The 22220-nt window shown below is 46.5% G+C and overlaps 2 protein-coding genes across 7 annotated transcripts in view; one reads left to right on the top strand and one right to left on the bottom strand.

The window, feature by feature from the left end:
* The window catches only part of BDP1 (B double prime 1, subunit of RNA polymerase III transcription initiation factor IIIB), a 61920-nt gene extending 49581 nt beyond the window's left edge, over positions 1 to 12339 (bottom strand). For all 6 annotated transcript variants that reach the window (XM_064140876.1, XM_064140879.1, XM_064140880.1 and 3 more), the window contains exons 1-6: positions 12075 to 12339; positions 5708 to 6257; positions 5013 to 5116; positions 4033 to 4092; positions 2907 to 3047; positions 1838 to 1971 (exon numbers count right to left, since the gene is read on the bottom strand). In XM_064140876.1, coding sequence (XP_063996946.1) covers positions 1838 to 1971; positions 2907 to 3047; positions 4033 to 4092; positions 5013 to 5116; positions 5708 to 6257; positions 12075 to 12247 — 1162 coding nt within the window. In that variant the 5' untranslated portion in view covers positions 12248 to 12339. The remainder of the gene's footprint in view (positions 1 to 1837; positions 1972 to 2906; positions 3048 to 4032; positions 4093 to 5012; positions 5117 to 5707; positions 6258 to 12074) is intronic.
* Positions 12340 to 12383: 44 nt separating this feature from the next.
* Positions 12384 to 18536, top strand: LOC135193136 (small EDRK-rich factor 1-like). Its single transcript, XM_064176645.1, has 3 exons — positions 12384 to 12562; positions 17778 to 17886; positions 18231 to 18536. Exons 1-3 carry the CDS (start codon positions 12556 to 12558, stop codon positions 18301 to 18303), a joined length of 189 nt encoding a protein of 62 aa, XP_064032715.1. The 5' UTR covers positions 12384 to 12555; the 3' UTR covers positions 18304 to 18536.
* Positions 18537 to 22220: the final 3684 nt, after the last annotated feature.

Genomic DNA, 22220 nt, shown 5'->3' with positions numbered 1-22220 from the left:
AAGGATCAGGAAAAGGCTGAGGTACTCAGTGACTTCTTTGCCTTGGACTTCAGTAGCAAGAGTAGTGGTTCTCTGGCTACTCAGCCCCCTGAGCTGGTAGACAAGGAAGGGAAAGGGAAGGAGGTCCCCAAGCTTAAAGGAGAAATGGTTTATGAAGGGCTAGACCATTCAGACTCACACAAGTCTACGGGAGTGGATGGGATCCACTCTGGAGTGCTAAAGAAGCTGGCAGAAGACCTCACCGAGCCACTCTCCATCATTTTTCAGCAGTCCTTGCTAACCAGTAAGATCTCAGTGGACTAGAGGTTATCAAATGTGGTACCCATCCACAAAACAGGCTCAGAGGAGAATCCAGAAAACCATGGGCCTGTCAGCCTGACCTTGGTTCCAGGGAAAGACATGGAGCAGATCAGCTTGAGTAACATCATGCATCACACATGGGACAAGATGATTTGGCCCAGCCAGCATGACTTTATGAAGGGCAAATCTTGTTGGACCAATATGATCTCCTTCTATGACAATGTGACCACTCTGATGGGCAAGCAAAAAGCTTTTGATGTTACCTACCTTGACTTCAGTGAGGCCTTTAACATCATTCTCCCACAGCACTCTCCTGGAAAAAGTAGCTGCTTATGGGTTGGCTAGGCACACACTATCTTGGGTGAAAAACCAATTGGATGGCTGAGATCAGAGAGTGGTGGTGAATGGAGTTAGATTCAGTTGGCAGCTGGTCATAAGCAGTGACTTCCAGAGCTAAGCACTGGGGCTAGATCTCTTTAACATCTTTATCAATGATCTGGACAAGGGGCTCGAGTGCACTCTCAGTAACTGTGCAGATGACACCAAGCTGGGTGGGTGTATTGATCTGCTGGAGGACAGAAAGGCTCTGCAGAGTGATCTGGAGAGATTCAATTGATAGGCTGAGGCCAACATCATGAGGTTCATAAAGCTTAAATGTTAAGTGCTGCACTTGGGATACAACAACTCCATGCAATGTTAGAGGCTTGGGGAAGAGTGTCTGTATAGCTGCTCAGTGTAGGACCTGGAGGTGTTGATTGATGGCTGGCTGAGTATGGGCCAGGAGTGTGCTCAAGTGGCCAAGAAGGTCAATGGCATCCTGGCTTGAATTAGCAATAGAGTGGCCAGCAGGACTAGGACAAGGATTGTCCCCCTGTGCTAAGCACTAGTGAGGCTGCACCTTGAATACTGAGTTCAGTTTTGGGCACTTCAGTATAAGAAAGACACGGAGGTGCTGGAGCATGTCTCAAAAAGAGCAACTAAGCTGGTGAAGGTCCATGAACACAACTTTTGTGAGGAATGGCTGAGGAAATTGGGCTTTATTTTTCAGAAGAGAAGCCTGAGGAGAGACCTCACTACTCTCTACCAACTCCCTGAAAGTAGCTGTCCATGTGCACTGAGATCAGCATACACAGAGATGCTTTACATGATTCATTCCCACCCATATTGGAAGAACCAAGGGAAGAAGCTGCTGAGAAGCGTAAAATATTCCATATAGAGCTCAATCATCTGTACATCAGAATTACACTTTTGGTAAAGCTGAGTGGCATTTTCACAGCATCTAAATACCCGTGACATAGAAATAAAATCACAAGCAGCCTGCATATCATAAGGATTTTAAATACTGGATTTTAAACATGGTCATTTTCACACTAAACATTACAGCTCTGTTTGTTCTGAGAGTCTGGATCATTGAGATTTCCTCACACACAACAAGATCCATTTACTCTGCTGGAATGATGAAGTGTTGAGTATAAAGCACAGAAGGAAAAATAATCTTTTCTGCAGACTCAAAAACCGAAACAAGAAATGCATTCACCTTTATTTGACCATGGTTTTGTGTAAAAACTTTTCCTGAAGCTGGAGTATGTAGTTGTGGAGCCACGCTCAAAAATGGGATCATTTTCTTCGACCACACATGGGCCTTTTGTTCTTAGAACTTCCACAGTTAAGCTGGAAAAGCCAACGCAGAAAGAGACACATGAAAATACTGTTAATAAAACACACAGCAGATGTTTTTGAGACAGCTATTCAGATTTTCTTTCCTGCCAGAAGTCATTGTTTGTAGTGCATAATGAGGCTTAATAATTACATGAACACATTTCAATGGGAGAATGCATCAAGAAATCATTATCCTAGTTAGCCTGTGCATGCAAATGGGTTTTTCCCTTTTTAGAAGATGTGTTACAGAGATATGGTTAAATACATTTTAAATACATATCTTTTAAATTAAAAACAAAAAGCAAAATCACAATAGTCTCTCCATATCCTTTTAGAGTACTACAAAATTCTTTTACCAGGCCTAAATTCCTTACACCTTGGCCTAAATGTCATGGTAATAATACATTTTAAACAATCTGAAAATCTAATTCTTTATATAGCCCTGTTTTAAACAAAGCTTCTGAAAACAGCTGACAGCTGAAGGAAGCAGAAACAGGGAACACGCAAAGCTGGAGCAAAACCATACTGACATATGACTAACAGCAAGCAAAGATGCAGCTGTGAGAACCAAACAAGCTAGCTAAGAGAAGACATGACAGGTACTCACTATTCATTCACTGTGACAAAATAAGACATTTTCCTCTCTATGTCCTCTCCAAAAAAACCCACTCCTCATACAGAAGGCAGATAACCACTGTTTGTATTTTGCCACATAGCAAATTATAACAGCTTAGCTCTTAGCACATAGATATGTATGGATGTGGCACTTGGTGCCATGGTCTAGCCTTGGGCACTGTGGTAAAGGGTTGGACTTGATGATCTGTGAGGTCTCTTCCAACCTTGGTGATACTGTGATACTGTGATATAGCCATGTTTGTCCCTATTCAAAGCAGCTTCTTTCTGTTCACAAGCTAAGCAGCAATTTTGTCCCCAGGGCAGGCACTTACCTTTCTTCATCCAGAATAATGGAACCATCTTCTGCTACTTTCACACGAGGAACAAGGAGTGGACCGTCCTGACTCTCCTCATTCTCTCCTTCTTCCTTTTCATTATCATCATCACAATCAGGAGTACTTTTCTCTTCCTGTCTACAATTTTAAGACCAAGAGAAAAAAGCAATACTACTTTACTTAGTGTTTTGAATTGCCAGATATTCCAGCAGTTTAACAGACCACCCAGCAGTACAACCCAGCACTGAATCAGTCAATACATGACAGTGAAGATGCAAGGACTAATGATGGGTCAGTAACCACAGGAGCAGCTGAAAACAGTCAGGGAAGAGTTAAGACTTCCCCCACAAAAAAACAGCAAGACTATTAGACCAACAGGAATGCACTTGGGTCACAACAACAACTTGCAGTGCTCCAGGCTTGGGACAGTGACTGGAAAGCTGCCCAGGAGAGCAGAACCTGGGGTGCTGGTTGACAGCCAGCTGAATATGAGCAGTGTGCCCAGGCAGCCAAGAAGCCACCAGCATCCTGGCTTGGATTGACAGTAGTGTGGCCAGCAGGACTGGGACAGCAACTCTCCCCGTCATTGTGCACTGGTGAGGTTGCATCTTGAATACTGGATTCAGTTTTGGGTCCCTCACTACAAGAAAGACATTGAGGTTCTGGAGCATGTCCAGAGATGGGCAACAAAGCTGAAGAAGGGTCTGGGGAACAAGTCCTACAACAACAAGCAGATGAGGAACCTGGGTTTATTCAGCCTGCAGAAAAGGAGGCTGAGGGGACATCTTCCTGCTCGCTACAACTCCCTGAAAAGAGGGAAGGAAAAAGAGGAAATGACCTTAAGTTGCTCCAGAAGAGGTTTATATTCAAAATAATGAAAAATTTCTTTACTGCAAGAGTGGCTGGACATTGAAACAGGCTGCCCAAGGAGGTAGTGGAGTCACCATCCCTGTTGGTGTTCAAGAAACATGTAGACATGACACACTGAGACGTGGTTTTGTGGCCATGATGGTGTTAGCTTGATGATTGGACTAGATGATCTGAAAGGTCTCCTACAACCAAAACAGTTCTATGATTCCATGAAAACTTTTTGACTAAAAGCATTTCCATCACCAATACTTACTCTTTCATTTGACTCAGTGCAGAATTCCTTTCTGTTCTCTTTTCTTCTGCCAATGAAGACCTAGAATTAAAAAAAAAAAGCTAGAGATGGGCATTTGTACAGATACCTTTCTGCTTCATTCTAAAAAGACTGCTTTTAGTGGTTAATGGACAAAGAAACACAGAGCACTTGAGTCTAACTGAACAACCACTACTGACTTTAGCTTTGTTTTTCCTGTATAATCACAGACAAAATGTTTTCAGCACCAATCTGTCTTGAGGATAAAAAGGGTATGAGAACACCTGGTTCACCACTAGCTGCTCAAGGACAGTACTGTGCTAATAAAAACATAACAAGGAAACTGATAATCCCACAAGCATACAAATGCTACCCAGGAATTGATAAGAGATAGTAATAGAAAGCTTATCTGCTAACAAGAGGAAGAACAAGCTGGATAGCTGCACTTATGTTATGGGACTGGTTTCACTAGTTGAAAGCACTGCCCTGTTTGTGGAGACAGCTGCATGTATTTGCACCTCTAGGGTGCTTACTCAGCCTTGCTGTGGGCAAACAAGCTGGGATGGAAAGACCTCATGAGTTTTGCAGTGTGTTTTGCACTTCAGCAGTTAGGAAGGAAAACTGCTTAGCTTCATGTTGTCCAGCTGAATTTGGCAGGCAGTCCTAACATCTCTAGCAACCATAATTGTAAATGTAACAGCAGGTAGTAAAAAAGTAGTAAATCATTATTTCTTACCATTCTGCATTTATGCAGAGATAAATCAACAGTGGGTTCATATTTCTATATTTTAACAAGTACATTCTCATTTCTGTATGAAGACTAAGGAAACGTGAAAACACCTAGAAGCTTCTGTTACCACTGCTTCAATACTGCATCAGTGCCAATGCTCTGGATTTAAGAATTTTCCTTTTCACAATTACTAAATAGGTACAAAGAGAAAAAAATATTTAGGATAAGGAGAGAGACAGAGAGCCATACTTACTTCATAGGATTGTTTTCTGGCAGGTAGTATATCAAATCTCTCATGGTCATTTTAGAATGATCTGGTGGAGAACGTCCTTCAATTATTGGAGGCCTGTGTTTCAACTGTTTCATCATAAAAAGAAAAGGCAAAGCCATAAATTTAACCCAAAACTACTTTGCATTTTACAAGTTAGTATTTTAATTTGTTTACCAACTGCCCCATTCAAGCCTTTGCTGCTTTTCCCCCACAACTGAACTAAGTTTATCTTAAAAGTGTCCCTCTGTCAGAGAGGATGCCTCAGATCCTTAAGTGATTTACCCTCTCAGAGAAATGCAGTATTTAGCACTATGAAACTATTCAAAATTACAGAATTCATCAATGAGCAAGCTGAAAAGACAGCAGAAACACCAAATCCTAACCTTCTAAAGTGCATTTTCACACTGTGGAATGTTAAATTGTAAAGCTGACATTCACATGTCAAAAAGGCTAGTGTGCCTGATCAACTAGTGGTGCAGTCTGTGTTATGAAGGAGCACAGTGCTACCACTGCTCATTAGCCAACTAAACCAATACAGAGTTATCATGTCTCACAGACTATTAGCAGCAAGCAGCTGATGACCACCAGAAAACACAACTGCAAAAAGAAAATGCATGGCAGATGAATCACAGGTCTTTGCCTTTCACAGGGCAGCACTGCCCAAGGCCGAAACTTACCATCCTTTCTTTCTTCAGCTCTTCTTTAAGCATTTCTCTCAACTTCCGAGCTTTGAGGATCCTTTCACGGTCAGAACAAGTTCGTTTCTCCTTTACAGGAGGTTTTGTAGGCAGCTTTTCCTCCTGTGCTCCTGATCTTTCCTGTGTTGGTCTCTCCTTGAGGGGGGAAGCTACGTTCTTCTGCAAGCAATCATCATTCTTTTGGGCAGCTACACATACAGTTTGCTCTTTGCTCACTGATTTTTTTAGTGGGGAAAACTGCGGCACTTGTGGTACAGGTGTTTTCTTCTCGGGCAGCATGGGAGGCTTTACAGGGCTTTCAGCATGACTCTTTTCTGATGGAGAGGGCTCCTTCTGCAGCAAAGCACTACCTTCAGGAGCCTGTGATGCTCTTCTCTGTGGCTTTGATGCAGGCTGGTGAGCAGATGAAGGTGCAGCTCGGGGTTTGACAAGATTTGGCATGGTGGAGATCCGTTTTCTCCTCTGCATAGGCACCTCTGCAGGTTTGCTAGCTTCGCCAGCATCATTTGCGCCATCAGCCTTGTTGTCACTGGAAAATTTAAGACAGCATTCTAAAATACTTCAGGGTCAGACTTGTAACTCTCACATTCAACATACATCTCTGTGCTGATCAGTACAAACAGAATGCTGCAGGAGAATAGTTACATGCGAGAAGCCACACCAGAATCAAACTGTAGCTGCTACTGCCTCAAAACAATCAGCCAGAGCAATCGATATACTACTTCATAACATTAATTACTATTAATTAATACAATTGATTCACATGTTCCTCCACCCCATTTTTTGGAAGGCTCTCTGCTTTCAGCTGAGAATATCAAACATCAGAATACAATAAAGCTTTATTAAAAAAATAACTCAGATAACATAGGTGAAGTATTAAAAATGTTTAAATAAAGCTACATGCAACAAGTAGTAGGTGATTATTATTACAACCAATCTAAACATTCCACTAGAGGTGGTAGATGCCCCATCCCTGCCAACGTTCCAGGTCAGGCTGGATGGAGATCTGTGCAACCTGCTCTAGTTGCATATGTCCCTGTTGAATGCAAGGGGGTTGAACCAGATGACCTTTAAAGGTCCTTTGCCACCTAAAGCATTCGGCATCTCTACGATCAGACATCAGCAAGTAGACGACCTGCAAGCTGTGAATTGCAAAACAGCTTTCAGCAGTTAAAATGGCTGACCTTATGCTACTGCTCCCACTTAACACAGCAACTTCTGGCTTCCCTGAAAAGCTTCCTCATTTACATATTTCTTCTATCCTTTACACAGGAGTAATTTTTAAAGTGCAAGCAAAATAGTCTGGAAAAGAGAGGACCTAAGGGGAATCTCATAAATGGTGATCAATACTCACATGGTGGATGTCAGGAGGATGGGACCAGTCTGTTTTCAGTGGTGCCCAGTGACAGGATAAGGGGTTACTGGCACAAACTAAAACATAAAATGTTCCATCTGAACGTGAGGAGTAAGTTTTCTAATTTAAGGGTAATGGCGCACTGAGATAGGCTGCCCAAGGAGGTGGTGGAGTCTCCATCTCTGGAGGCACTCAAAACACACCTGAATGTATCTCTTTGTGACCTTCTCTAGATGATCCTGCCTAGGCATGGGTGTTGGACTCAATCTCCAGAGTCCCTTCCAATCCCTACCATTCTGTGATTCTGTGACTGTCAGCTATCATGACCTTCCTAAATGTGCAGCATCCCCTGTTGTTCAGCTCCCCGACGGCTGCTCACGGTTAAGGCTGCATCAGAGTTATAACTGAACCAGAAAAAGCTTTTACAGCTTTACATTGGAACTAAGCTTTGTTTCTGTCCCTAGGAACAATCACACACCTGGTTCACTCAGCCATTTTCTGAAAGAGTCAGAAGCAAGTGCATTTGAAAGAATACAAGAAAAGCATAAATACACATATTAGCTTTTCCAGGTTTGTTAAATAGCTGAATTGATCTGCCTAACACTGAGTCCAAACACACTTTTAGCACATGGAACATCCCTCAGTAAGGAGTTCAGTAGCCTTATTACATGTTGCCTCTGTGTTCTTAGCAAGATCCATGCAAGCTCCATTCAACACCTTCTGTTTCTCATACAGCAAGAGTAAGAGGTAATTCTTCATTCATTCTTCACATCACCTGTTTTGTGGAGAATCAGAGACCCACACCAGATATCTGAACAGTTAAATACAATTCAGCAGAAAAAGTATTTGAAAGAAAATTAAAATCTTATGCTCAGAGAATTTCCACTTCTCTGACAATCAGCAAAACCCATTCAGCATCTAGGAAACAAAAAGTAATTGACACTGCAAATACAGTGTGAGTAGCTGTAAAGGAAATGCTTAGGCTGGAAGTATAGACATGACATTTTGACATCTGCCTTTACTTTTGTGACAGACCACACAATAAACACGTTGTGCTGTATGTCACCAATTACTGCACTCAGAGAAATCAAACTGTGTGATTTCCCTCAAATCCACTCTCCCTATACCTCAGGGGACAGCCAAGTGGCCAGTTTTCAAAGTGCATCATCTAGAGAGACAGCTCCAGAAGAAATTAATGATGCCAGCTTTGCAATCGGCCCCTAGAGGCCTGCCCTCTCATATTTGGTTGCTATACACCTTCAAAACCAAACAAATCTTTAAAACACAGCTATTCAGTGGAATTTAGCATGACTAAACAAGGACAAGAAGGGAGCAGCTCTTACCTGAGCCTTTTCTACTTGCTGCCAGGACTAGAAGTTTCACTGACAGCATGCTAGAAGTCTTATGTTGGCTACTACCTTCTCCCTTCAGCTGAGCTGTAGGACCCCTCACGGCACTCCAGTCGTCTACCTGTCTCTTCTTACAAGTGCATCATTACCCAAACCTGCACCTTTTCTAAATCAGTGAATGTCTTTCCTAGCCACATCCCACACATATCACTGCAGTGGCAACCTGAAGAGATTCAACATGAAGTTGCAAAAATGTCACAAACAGCACTAGATTTTGCCTATTGAGCTCTATGTTTTTCTCAAAATACCAGGATGTGGTTTAGTGGATTTGGACACTTCAGTATTTCCCATATTTATGGAAGAAAATATTCTATGAGCCTATCAGTTGTACAACAAAGGTCTGTTTTACAAGCTAGGTGAATAGATCCCTAGGACAGTCTCCCTTTCGGAGTGGAGTCTAGTTTGGAAACTCAATTAGATTGCAGTGGAGCACCCATTACAAGTGCAGAAGTCTCTAATAAATCTGCTGAATAATCAGCGACAGGACTACATAACTGAAAACCAGCAACTGTACCCTCACTTAAGGAAAATGTACTGGATAACACATGATCCAGGAAGCCAATCTACCAAACACAAAAATGTTATAAATAAAACTGGAAGTACCCTTGCAGCACAATGCAAAACAAGTGTAACTGCACAGTATTTAAGACACGAGTTCAATGAGAGGCAGCATAAAGACATGCCATGGCAACTAGTCTGATACCTGAATTTCTAGCCACAGAAAAGAAAAACAGAAGACTCTATGAACAACAGAAGCACCTATAGGATGGCCAAGGGATCAGGCCCAGCCAGCATGGGTTTAGGAAGGGCAGGTCCTGTCTCACCAACCTGATCTCCTTTTATGATCAGGTTACCCACCTGGTGAATGTGGGGAAGGCTGTGGATGTAGTCTACTTGGACTGCAGCAAAGCCTTTGACACTGTCTGCCACAAGCAGCTCCTGGCAAAGCTGGCAGCTCATGGTTTGGACAGATTCACTCTGTGCTGGGTCAGGAACTGGCTGGAAGGCCGAGCCCAAAGCGTGGTGGTGAATGGTGCCACATCCAGTTGGCAGCTGTCACTAGTGGTGTGCCCCAAGGATCAGTGCTGGGCCCAGTCCTGTTCAACATCTTTATTGATGACCTGGACGAGGGGATTGAGTCCAGCATCAGTAAGTTTGCAGATGACACCAAGCTAGGAGCAGATGTGGATCTGTTGGAATGTAGGAGAGCCCTGCAGAGGGACCCTGACAGTCTGTATGGGTGGGCAGAGGCCAATGGGATGAGATTGAACAAAGCCAAGTGCAGGGTTCTGCACTTTGGCCACAACAACCCCAAGCAGCACTATAGGCTGGGAACTGAGTGGCTGGAGAGCAGCCAGGAGGAAAGGGACCTGGGGGTACTGATAGATAGTAGCTGAAGATGAGCCAGCAGTGTGCCCAGGGGGCCAAGAGAGCCAATGGCATCCTGGCATGTATCAGGAACAGTGTGGCCAGTAGGACAAGGGAGGTTACTCTTCCCCTGTACTCAGCACTGGTCAGGTCACACCTGGAGTACTGTGTCCAGTTCTGGGCCACTCAATTCAAGAGAGATGTTGAGGTGCTGGAGCGTGTCCAGAGAAGGGCAACAAAGCTGGTGAGGGGCCTGGAGCACAGCCTTACAAGGGGAGGCTGAGGGAGCTGGGGTTGTTTAGCCTGGAGAAGAGCAGGCTCAGGGGTGACCTCATTGCTGTCTGCAACTACCTGAAGGGACACTGTGGCCTCTTCTCCCAGGCAACCACCAATAAAACAAGGGGACACAGTCTCAAGTTGTGCCAGGGAAGGTATAGATTGGATATTAGGGGGAAGTTCTTCACAGAGAGAGTGATTTGGCATTGGAATGGGCTGCCCAGGGAGGTGGTGGAGGCACCGTCCCTGGAGGTGTTCAAGAAAAGCCTGGATGAGGCACTTAGTGCCATGGTCTAGTTGACTGGATAGGTCTGGGTGCTAGGTTGGACTGGATGATCTTGGAGGTCTCTTCCAACCTGGTTGATTCTATGATTCTAAGAATACCTTGTATTATGTGATAAAGGACAAATTTCAACTAAAAGAAGGATGCAAAACCAAACAGATAGACATGTGAAGGTTGTTCTGCAGAGGAATTATCAGAGTAGGGAAATGTGCTGAGGAACTGTTCTGTATTGCTTTTGGCACAGAGTAAAGTTTCTTCACACTAGTTCATGTGGTGCTGTGTTTCAGATCTGTGCCCAAACTGGTGTTGACAGCACACCTGCGCACTGCTTACGTAGCATCAAAGCCTTTTCTCACACCACCACACCAACAAGTGGGCTGGGGATGCACAAAAACCTTGGAGGAAACACATACAGGGCAGCCAGCCTCACCTGACCACAGGAGTATTCTATACCATACACTCAGCATGTAAAGCTTGGGGTAAAAGGAATAAAGGAGAACATTTGGACTGATGACATTTGTCCTCCCAAGTAATAGCTACAAAAATGAAGCCCTGCTTTCCTGGAGATAGCCTTGTGATGGGGAGTGGGGAATGAATGGCCTTACTTGGCTTTGCTTATGTGTACAGCTTTGATTTACTTATTAAGTTGCCTTCACATCAACTCATGAGTTTCCTCTTTTTTGTTCTTCCCATTCTGGTCCCATCCTACCATCCCAAGTAGCTCTGTGAGGCTTAAAGGCCATTCAGGATTAACCCACCACAGGAAGGTCCTGAATGACTTACTGGTCAAAGATGCAACCTTAGGATACATTCCAAGTGCTTTTAACTGCAATGACAAAGTTACCCAATCAGAAATAAAGTGCTTCCTTTTTAACGCACGAAGAAGTGAACAGAAAACTGAAAGTGCTGTTACAGTGCAAACTAAAGCCACAGAATCATAGAATCAACCAGGTTGGAAGAGACCTTCAAGATCATCTAGTCCAAGCTAGCACCCAGTCCTGTCCAATCAACTGCATCACGGCACTAAGTGCCTTAGCGGCACTAAGTCATTCAGCTACAGAGCGCAAACATTTATTTTTTGCTATATCACAGTATCACAGTATCACCAAGGTTGGAAGAGACCTCACAGATCATCAAGTCCAACCCTTTACCACAGTGCCAGAGGCTCCTGCTGCTGCAGTGCCAGAAAAACTGACGGCCAGACCACACTGGGCCACTCCTTTGCAGTCTTAACTCATAAATCATCTCCAGCACCTGCAGTGCAAGTGCAGGACAGTGATGCACGTCTTGCTCAGGTGGCAAATGGGTCAGACACCTCCGAGGTCGTTATTCTCTTATCACACACGCCCCTATCACAAGACACAGACCGATGGGCAGCGCAGCACCTCTACTTCAGGGGGTCTTCAAGATGAGACACCTCCGAACCACAGCAGAGACAAGCAGCCGGTGAATGGCCGTGACGACACACGCCGCCACGGAGCCGGCCACCACCACATCCCACAGAGCTTCTGAAGGCATGGGGGAGGGGAAAGGCTCACGATCCCCACCTCCCCAGCACTGTCCTGTTCGCCGTGACACTGGTCCAGGCCGACGAAGCCCGTGGCATACCCCATCCCATCCTCCTCCACAAGCCTGGGGGCCCTCGGCGGGACTCACCTGTCAACCTCCGGCGCGACTGGCGGGGGTTCAGTAGCCTCTCCCGCCGCACTCTCTGTAGTAGCAGCCACAGGGGAGTCCGAACTCTGAGGCTTCGGGTCGGCCGCGCTGCCGGCACTCCTGCCCGCGGGTCGCACATTGGGCCGCACATTGAGGCGGGCACGGCGGAACATGGCGGCGGCGGCGGCGGCGGCGTCAGGGAGGCGCTGCCCGGTAACGCCGCGGGTCCGGCGGCCTCACGGCATGGCCCCCCCCGCCGCCACTCGATCGGCGCACGGCGTGCGTCATCAGCGTGCGCCGGCAGGAAGGGGAAGGGAGCGAGACGGCGCCCCCTTCCCAGGCCGCTGATTGGCCCAGACGCGCCGCCTTCCGCCAGCGTCGTGACGTCACGGCCCGCCGGGGCTTGGTAAGCTGGCGGCCGGAGAGGCGTTTGGCGAGTGCAGGCCGCTGGGCGAGCGGTGCTACCCCGCAGCGCTTCACCATGACCCGTGAGTACCGGCAGGCCCCCAGCGGAACGCAGCCGGCTGGGGGCGGATAGGTGAGCGGGTGTTTGCCCGCTTTAGGGGGCCGGAGGATTGCGGCCCGGGAGTCGCCACCAGGGCAGCCAGGTCTCTGTGAGGCGGGGGGCGAGGGTCAGCCTGAGGTGTGGTGCTGCTGGTCCGTGTGGGCTTCGCGTCCTCCGCGGCCAAATCCCGCAGAGGGAGCAGGAGCGGCTGGGACTGAGGCTGCCCACACGCTACTGATCTCGGGCTAGGGGTAAAAATATTCTCACCCCATCCCCTGCGGCGGCTGGGCGAGAGGCGGAGAAGCGGTGGTAGTTGAGACAGTGCTAACATTCAGTTTCAGCCCGGGCTGTTGTCCGGTCTGTGTATAAAGTGTTTTCATAACTGTTTAATTACACAGTTGTTAAATGGTGGTTATTAAGGCTGATGCTGAAAGGGCAACGGAACCTGTGAGCCATTGCCTTATTCCAAAGCAACGTTGGTATATCTGGAACAAAACCTAAAGAGTTCTCGGGGGCATCTCGCTGGTCGCTGTATTATCTTCTGTATGCTGTACTTGGCAGTAGAGAAGCTTGTTTGAGGAGGTGCTAGTAAATTCACACGCAGTGGCTTTGAAGATACTGTACTGCTGGAAACATAGGTGGAGACTTGGATAAACACTTTATGCATAGATAAGGTTTTGAATTTGAGAAAGGAGCAGGTTTTTTTCCTGATCTTTTTTCCTGATCTGTTCTGCATGATGCTAGGATAAGGATAGCTTAAAGAGAGGGACAGCATTCCACACCTGAACATAGTAGAATAATAACATTTAGTTTAGGACAACCTGGTGAAATACAGTGTGTGAAACACTGCAGGTGAGTTGCAATGTGTAACCATAGTGTGTAATTGTGGCCTTTAGTACTCTATGAAAGCTATGGAACTGGTGATAACTAGATTAGTTGGAGGGGCATTTTTTTGTCACTTGTCTTCCATCATTTCTTTGCTCTTGTGTGTCAAATGCCTCTTTACTTTTGATTTCTACTTTTGGGATGCAGTGACAGACACTTTTCTTCTGCTTTAAGTGGTTAGATCCTCTGCTGGTTAGAGCTCATGACTTCAGTAGCCAATCCTTACTGCCATTCCCTTTGACCTTCTTACAGTAGAGATGATTACTGCTTGCTCTAGTGCTGTTCAGAGGTCTTTAGCTTATCTTTCTTTCCAAGAATAGGCAGACTTCAGAGATGGAGGAGCAGGGACAGGTTGAGCTGAGGCATATGTCTTGCAAAGGAAGACAAGGACAGGGCATAGTTATGAACAGGAAGGGTTTACTAATTCATGCTCAAGCTGATTTGTTGTTCTGTAAGGATTGGACCATACTTCACAGGAGATTTAGGTTGATTGTTATGGAAAATAGCAAACAGCACTGTGTCCCTTGGAGTCAAGGATATGTTCAGCATTCTAGGTGAAGTACTGGGCCCAAGCAGCCATCGGCAGTGTTTCCTTGGAAGCAGAGGTGGTATTTCCTTTTCAAAGAGTTGCCCATTGTCTGTCTGCCTTGTGTGCACTGATCTGCTCTCCTTCCTGCTCAGCTTTGCTGTGCCAGGCTTTTCAGTGATGCCATCTAGTTTGATTCTGAAGTTCATGGTCTTGACACATTCATGGAGTAACTGCAGACACCCTGCAGAGTGTTTGCTTGGAAACAAAGGAAGTGCATCAAGTTAAGGATCACTACTATGTAAGCTCTGACTATAGCAGACTTTCCTCCTGGTAAGAGAGGATTTCTTTAATTGCCCCAGAAGGGCTGTTTTGTTGCTGTTACCTCGTTTGTGTGACGTACATGCCCCTTGAGCACCATGAAACTCAACCATTTATAGCCTGGAATGCATCATCTGCTCATGAGTCATCAAGTTGTAATCATCAGCAGTACTGCCAGTGACGACTGTTTTATTTTGGTTTCTGAGCAAATAATGGCCCTTCTACCTGGACTCTGGGACAGGATGTCACTGAATGCTAGTGGGGAGAATGGAGCAAGAGTAGTCATAGCTTTTTCAAAAGGTAGTACTTGATATTCTGCCACAAATGAAGTACATCTTCTGATGCAGGAGCAGCTCCCAGGAAGCAGGTGTGTTGATTTGAGCTTCTGGCATCTCCACTCAGACAGTACACAAGCTGTATTGAGAATGCACAGTGCTCTCATTACGTCTGCTGGGCTGTTCTCATTGGCATGTTGACTTAGCAGTTCAGAAGTGGAGGGAATACAAAGCTCTGTGGATCATACCAACAGGTTGCTGTTTAATATTGGCCTAGTCCTAAACTGCTTCCCTATGTGTGAAATTACAGGCACCTGAAGATTGCAGAGATGTATCTTAGGGACTGAAGGATAGCATACAGGATCCTAAGACTGGAGAGACTGAAAAGAGGCATGGCAAAAATTAGAGGGAGTTGGAGCTTTCATTTTTGAGCATGGAAAAATGTGATGGTGGTGTTATGCTGGTTTCAGTCTCATGACCTGATGAATGTTGTCTGAACAGAAAGATTTCATGCCCAACTTGCCAGCAGGTCAGAGGACTGGTAGTTGTGAGGAAGTCTTGGTGTTTGTCCCCCAGAGAGGTGTCTGGGGAAATAGTTGTGGCTATGTGTGTGTGTATATAATATATGATGTGACTCTTTTCCCTTGGAAGCGAGGGGAAGCTCACTGTAGTGCTCAAGTACTGTGTTTCATTTCAACTAAAATATTTTTGGAGGTCACCTCTTTAATAATATTGGAGTTTAATTAACTGAATGGACTAACAGGGAACAGCAACAGGGTTGTCCACTCTGTTCAGGGACATTGGTGAGCAGTTTATTCTGAGAAAGTGCTGAGTTGGTCTATTCTGAAGAGGGAGTCTCGAGGACAAGGTGGAGTTTTGGCTTCTTTACTTCAGCTTTGTCAGCCCTGCTGCTTTACAGGGAGTTCTGGGGTATCTGGTAGGTGTAACTTCCACATTGCTTATGTCTCTACAGCAGCAGGATGAGGAGAATCTCGAGCACATTCTATAAGGTGTCTCTTAAGTCCTTCACAAACCTGTGTTATCTAGCATATGTTCTACTTGTCACCTCTACGAGAACAGGCAGGAATTGGTGGGTTGTGTGTTTTGACATGTCAGTTGTGAGCCATTCGAGTGTTCACCTCCTTACCAATATTCTCTTATTTTCCCACAGCAGCTAAAGAGAATCTGAGGCTGAAGCTCCATGGTTGCAGCAGCCTTGCCCTGCATATATACATGGAGCAGAAATTAATCAAACCTACACAATTCCTTGTGTACTATGTCATAGAATCAACCAGGTTGGAAGAGACCTCCAAGATCATCCAGTCCAACCTATTACCCTGCCCTATCCAATCAACTAGACCATGGCACTAAGTGCCTCATCCAGGCTTTTCTTGAACACCTCCAGGGATGGTGCCTCCACCACCTCCCCGGGCAGCCCATTCCAATGCCAATCACTCTCTCTGTGAAGAACTTCTTCCTAACATCCAGCCTATACCTACCCTGGCACAACTTGAGACTGTGTCCCCTTGTTCTATTGCTGGTTGCCTGGGAGAAGAGGCCACCCCCCACCTGGCTACAATGCCCCTTCAGGTAGTTGTAGACAGTAATAAGATCCCCCCTGAGCCTCCTCTTCTCCAGGCTAAACAGGCCCAGCTCCCTCAACCTCTCCTCATAGGATTTGTGCTCCAGGCCCCTCACCAGCTTTGTTGCCCTTCTTTCTCTGGACAAGTTCCAGTATCTCAATATCTCTCTTGAGGGCCCCAGAACTGGACACAGTACTCAAGGTGTGGTCTGACCAGTGCTGAGTACAGGGGAAGAATAACCTCCCTTGTCCTACTGGCCACGCTGTTCCTGATGCAGGCCAGGATGCCATTGGCTCTCTTGGCCCCCTGGGCACACTGCTGGCTCATCTTCAGCTTACTATCTATCAGTACCCCCAGGTCCCTTTCCTCCTGGCTGCTCTCCAGCCACTCAGTCCCCAGCCTATAGCACTGCTTGGGGTTGTTGTGACCAAAGTGCAGAACCCTGCACTTGGCCTTGTTAAATGTCATCCCATTGGCCTCTGCCCACCCATCCAGCCTGTCCAGGTCCCTCTGCAGGGCTCTCCTACCTTCCAGCAGATCCACACCTGCTCCTAGCTTGGTGCCATCTGCAAACTTACTGAAGCTGGACTCAATGCCCTCATCCAGATCATCAATAAAGATATTGAACAGGACTGGGCCCAGTACTGATCCTTGGGGAACACCACTAGTGACTGGCTGCCAACTGGATGTGGCACCATTCACCACCACTCTCTGAGCTCTGCCATCCAGCCAGTTCTTGATCCAGCACAGAGTGAATCTGTCCAAACCATGAGCTGCCAGCTTGGCTAGGCGCTTCTTGTGGCAGACAGTATGTCTTCTCTGCTTTTGTTCCTAGATTTTAGAGTTTGATTGTACTAGCTGAGCTGGGTGCTGAGTGCCCATTCATAGATTATGGATCTTCTGTGAAGTAGTTTTGGGGAGTTTATTCAGTATAAAGTAAAAGCCAGAGCCCCATCTCTGCAGGTCATCCTCTAAACAGCATCTGCAGAAGTGTATTCTTCCTGCAGGTACAGTTGAGGTCCTTGACTGCTATTTCTGGTGTAAGCAAGATTTTAAAAGTTGGTGCTTCACCAGGGGATGTGATGGGCCATGTCAGTAGTTTCCTGTGACAGCACTGCAGACAGAAAGGCATTTGCTTTTCATGTGTTAGAGGGCCTTAGGAAGAGTTTGAGGAAGTCTGTTGGGCTAACTCCATTTTAGTGCTGTTCTTTTAGTCTTTATTTCTAAACTCTAGTGGGTACTGGAATCTGTTTGAAATAAGAGAGGATGACTTCTCTTTAGGTTACTGTCATTTTGCCTGTGCTGTGGATGGGGATGGTCTGATGTCTTCTATGGGACATAAAAGCCTTGGGACAACAGCCTTGAGTTTCTGAAGGGAATGATGAAAGGGATTTCAGTGATCTCTTGGACATGATCTGTAGAAGCGTAAGTGTGAAAACCAACAGGCCTTTATGCCTCCCCTTGGAGAGGCAGACCATGGTGGAAGATGCTGACATCTGCAGAAGGTGCTGCCATCCCAGTTCTATGAACCTTACAACCTTCAAAACAGACTTCTGCACAGCAAAGTTCTGTGAAATGGTGGTATCTGTATAAACTCCTATCTCACAGGTGGGAACCAGCGTGAACTTGCCCGCCAAAAGAACCTGAAGAAGACTCAGGAGATCCACAAAGGGAAAAGGAAAGAGGATAGTTTGTCTGCTTCTCAGAGAAAACAGAGGTAATATCTAGTAAAGCTGAGTGAAATGATTGTGGGGGAAAGGGGCAGAAGGGATCTTCACTGAACAGCATTTAAGTACATTGCTTTGATTCATGGTCCATTCACCTGCCAGAGCATAAACTGGACGTAGGTTTTAGTGTCTGCTGTTAAACAGGCAGAAAAAAACCTGCCAGCACCCAAGATAATAGAAACAGTGTGTTTATGGCTGAGATGGATTTTTTTTTTAATCTTGACCTTTTTCCTTGAAATGTGGGCTGCTAAAGGGCAGAAACAACCTGAATAAGAATGCTCAGAAAAACAATGAACCGGTATCTGAAATCCAACCTTTGTCTTTTTCTTCACAGAGACTCTGAGATTATGCAGCAAAAACAAAAAGCAGCTAATGAAAGGAAGTTACTACAGTCAGGACAACAATGAGCAGCCTGTATGGAGAATATTGGAGTGCACCAATGAAGCAGAAGGGCCTAGAATATATTCATGCCAGTGTCTGGCCATTAAATGATTTAATGTCTTATCTTGCAGAGTTGTTCAGCTAGCATTAATGTGGAGGTGTTTTTTTTTCTGGTTGGCATAGTTGTCTGGAGTGTGACTTCCACGCTGACTACACTTTTCTGCATGCACATGAATAAAAATACCAAGCAATAGCTTTATCTTGGCTTTTGCTGTGTTTCTTTGTTTCACTTAATTGTTCCAGTAACCACAAATTCCCTCGAGGTATTTAAGTCTAGATAGGATGATGTGTTGGACAGCCAAGTCTAGTTGAGAGGTGTCCCTGTCTGTGGCATGGGCATTGGAGTAGATCATCTCTGAGGTGCCTTCCAACCTAAGCCATTCTAGGATTTTTCTCTAGTACAGCTTCACTCAGAATAACACACCTGTAGAACATGCTTAACTTATGGAAATCACAGAGGTCTGAGCTGTAAATCTCAGTTTAAATTATTTTTTCAGCAAAATGCTGTATGAAATGCTCTCTAATCTGAAGTGGCTATGCTTGATTAATCTGTGGATTTCTAGAGATTTGCCAAGTGCACAAAATAGTTAGAATTGTGGAGAAATAGGTAAGTAACACATTGCATGTACTAGGCAATATAATGTGCAGTGGTAGGTGTGCTCTGTAGAAGTGATGATTATTGAATTGAAAACTTCATTGGTGTACATAATCTACTGCTGAGATGCTGCTGCAGATTTGAAGTTGAGTTGGACATTGCAGTTGCTGCATAATTGATACAATGTAAAGCTGCTGCTTAAAACTAGCCTCAGGAACAGAACCTGATGTGAGAAAACGCAGCTAGTTGTGGGCTGACTGGTTGAACATCTCTGTGAGGAGAGAATTTTGTATGAGCTTTAATGGGTCCAAGTGCACTTAGAATTGTAGAAGGAAGAGACCTTCAAACATACCCCTGTAGTCAGCAGGGACATCCCTAATAAGATTAGGCTACCTAGGGCTACATCAAATCTGATCTGGAGGCCCTGTCCCTGGAGGCATACAACTACATCTGTGGGCAACGTGTTCCAGTATTTCATCACTCTCATTGTGAAGAACTTTGTCCTGTCGTCCAACCAAGATCTACTCTGTTGCAATTTCAAACCATCGCCTTTTGTCCTACCTTTGTAAACAGTCCTGCAGCCTTCCTGTAACCCCCTTCAGGTACTGGAAAGCTGCTCTAAGGTCTTCCTGGAGCCCTCTTCTCCAGACTGAACTGCCCCAATTCTGTGTCTGTAGGAGAGGTGCTCCAGCCCTGTGATCATCTTTGTTGCCTGCTGGATGCACTTTAGCAGGTCCCACGTCCTCCTTGCTGTTAATAGGCGTGAGAAGAATGAGGGAAAACATAGCTTTATTTCTCACCAACTGCAATTATTGAATCACCACAACCAAATAGCTTGGGGGGTTACTCTCTGTCAGCCCAGAGTGGGTCCCCTGCTCTAGAGCACAAGTTTTCACTTGAACTCAAATCTTTGCTTGAGGGTGATGTAGCCTTGGAGCAGGCTGCCCAAAGAGGCTGTAGAGTCTCCTTCTCTGGAGACATGCCAAACCTACCTTCCCTTTGTGATCCTGGGCAAGCTGCTGTGGATGCCTCAGCTTTAGCATGGGCTTTGGATAGGATGAACTCCAGAGGTACTTTCCACCATGCTGTGATTCTTGTAGTGAGGGTCCCAAAACAGAACCCAGGATCTGATCTGTGGCCTCACCATTGCCAAGTACAGGGAGACAATACCTGCTCTAGTCTTTCTGCCTATGCTGTTGCTAATCACAGGATGCTGTCCATGTTCTGGCTCATCTTTGGCTGGCTACTGACCAACCTGTTTAGGTCCTTTTTCTCTGGGCAGATTTTCAGACACACTACTAGAAGCCTGGAATTTTACAAGGGATTCTGTGCCCTAGGTGCAGGACCTGGCATAAGGCAGTGCCCATCACTCCTTGTCCTGTCACAGCAGACCTGCTGAAAAGTGTTGCCATGTTTCTGAAAGGCTGCGTAAGTACTAAATGACCACAAGAAGCTCTCTCTAGAGCCAGGTCGCATGAGGCCTTGAGCAACCTGGGCTAGAGGAAGGTGTCCCTGCCTGTGGAACCAGGTGATCTTGAAGATCCCTTCCAATCCAAACCATTCTCTCATTACATGAACATCAGTGAAGGGTCTCTGTGTGGATGTTCCACCGGACACTGACTCACACAATCCCAGGTTAGCAGAGACCTCAAGGCAGTTCTTGGCAAAAGCACGGTCTAGGCAAGATGACCCAGTCTGCTGTCCAGCCACATCTCCAGAGTGTCTCATGCTGGAGGCTCCATCACTTCCCCAGGTACATTATTCCCCTGGATGATGGCTTTCATGGTCAAAAATCATCCCCTTCAGTCCATTCTTCTCTTACTGCTTTCACTGCTGCAACAGGCTGCTGAGATCACTCCTCAGCACTGAACAAACCCAATTTTTGCAGGCTTTCCTCATGTGGCAGCTTCCCAGTCCTTGTGGGGCCAAGACATGAGCCCACCATGTGCACCACATCCCAGAAGGCCAACCATGTCTGGGCTGCATCAGAAGAAGAGTGGCCAGCGGGGGAGGGAATCTGCCCTTTGCTCTCTGGGGAGATGCAAACCTCTTGTAGTGGTTCAGCAGAGGGACATGACAATGATGTGGGGCTCAAAACACCTCTACTGTGAAGAAAAGCTCACAGGGTTGGTGCTTTCCAGCCTGGACAAGAAGGAGCTCTGGGCAGACCTTCCTGCAGCCTTTCACTACTTACAGAGATGGGGACAGACTTTTTTGGTAGGGCCTCTTGTGACAGGGCTGGGGGGGGATGCTTTGAAACCCAATGGGGACAGCTTCAGACCGGACAGGGGCAGTGTGGTGCAACACTGCAGCAGACTTCCCGGGGAGGTGGTAGGAGGCCCATTCCTGGAAACATTCCAGGTCAGCTGGAAGGGACCCTGAGCACTTCAGAGTGCCAGGACTGGGCACACGGCAGGGAGTGGGCTGCGCTCCGCAGGCAGAGCAGCCTGGGCGTTAGGACTGAGGGCTTTAGGCTTTTCCACTTCCAAACTCTACCGAGCACAGCCCCCAGAAGGGACTCGGAGAAACACCTAACAATGCAGGAGGCAATGTGCAGCTCACTCCCTGTCTGTGAAGGGAGGGATCCTTCCTTCCCACTGAATTTGCTTTGCCCTGGAGGGGCTTGAGGTAGCAAAGCATTTCTGGCCATCCCCTGCCTGCCTTAACTCCTGCTTCACCTTCAGCATAAATGAAACAGGCAGCAGGCCTGAGATCACCTATTTATTACTAGAGACACTGAGCAGCAGCAGGACAGTAAGCAGGCTCCAAGAGTTATTCACCTGTGCTGCAGCACCAGAGCTGAGGCCGTGCTGAGTTCTCCTTCTTGGTCCTGCTCTGAGCTGTGCCAGCAGGACCTGGACTCAGGCACTAGTGGACTCCCTTCCTGGCTGCCTTTACTGCAGTGATCAGCAGGACCAGGCTGCAGACTGGCCCTGCCGATGCCACGAATGGGTGCTGTGCAGAAGAAACAACACCAAGGAGGCGTTACTGGCCCGAGCCAGGGACCCACAGGCTCAAGCAGTGCTCCTCTGGTTCCCAGCTGTAAGCAGAGAGAGGACTGAGGCACACCACCTGCCCCTGTGCCTGCCTCTCCAGTCCCTTGCTCTCGCAGGCGGGCACGGCCCATGGTGCCAGCAATCTATGTCTCAAGGTGTTCTCAGCTGCCTGGGATTTGGCCCTGCCTGACCTCTGGCAATGCTGGGGCTGTGCCAGGGCCTTGCTTAGCTCTTGCTTAGCTCCTCTTCCCTAAAGCCATGGGCTACTGGAGCTGTCACCAAGGCTGAGGGG

Source organism: Pogoniulus pusillus, chromosome Z (genome assembly GCF_015220805.1).
Source record: "Pogoniulus pusillus isolate bPogPus1 chromosome Z, bPogPus1.pri, whole genome shotgun sequence".
Taxonomy (NCBI): domain Eukaryota; kingdom Metazoa; phylum Chordata; class Aves; order Piciformes; family Lybiidae; genus Pogoniulus; species Pogoniulus pusillus.
Note: the sequence above shows the minus strand (reverse complement) of the source record. Positions and strands in the feature narration are given on the sequence as shown.

Excerpts from the sequence above, each read along its gene's own strand:
- LOC135193136 (XM_064176645.1), top strand. Across the intron at positions 17,887-18,230 it reads GCTTCTCAGAGAAAACAGAG|AGACTCTGAGATTATGCAGC; the intron begins GTAATATCTAGT and ends TTTTCTTCACAG.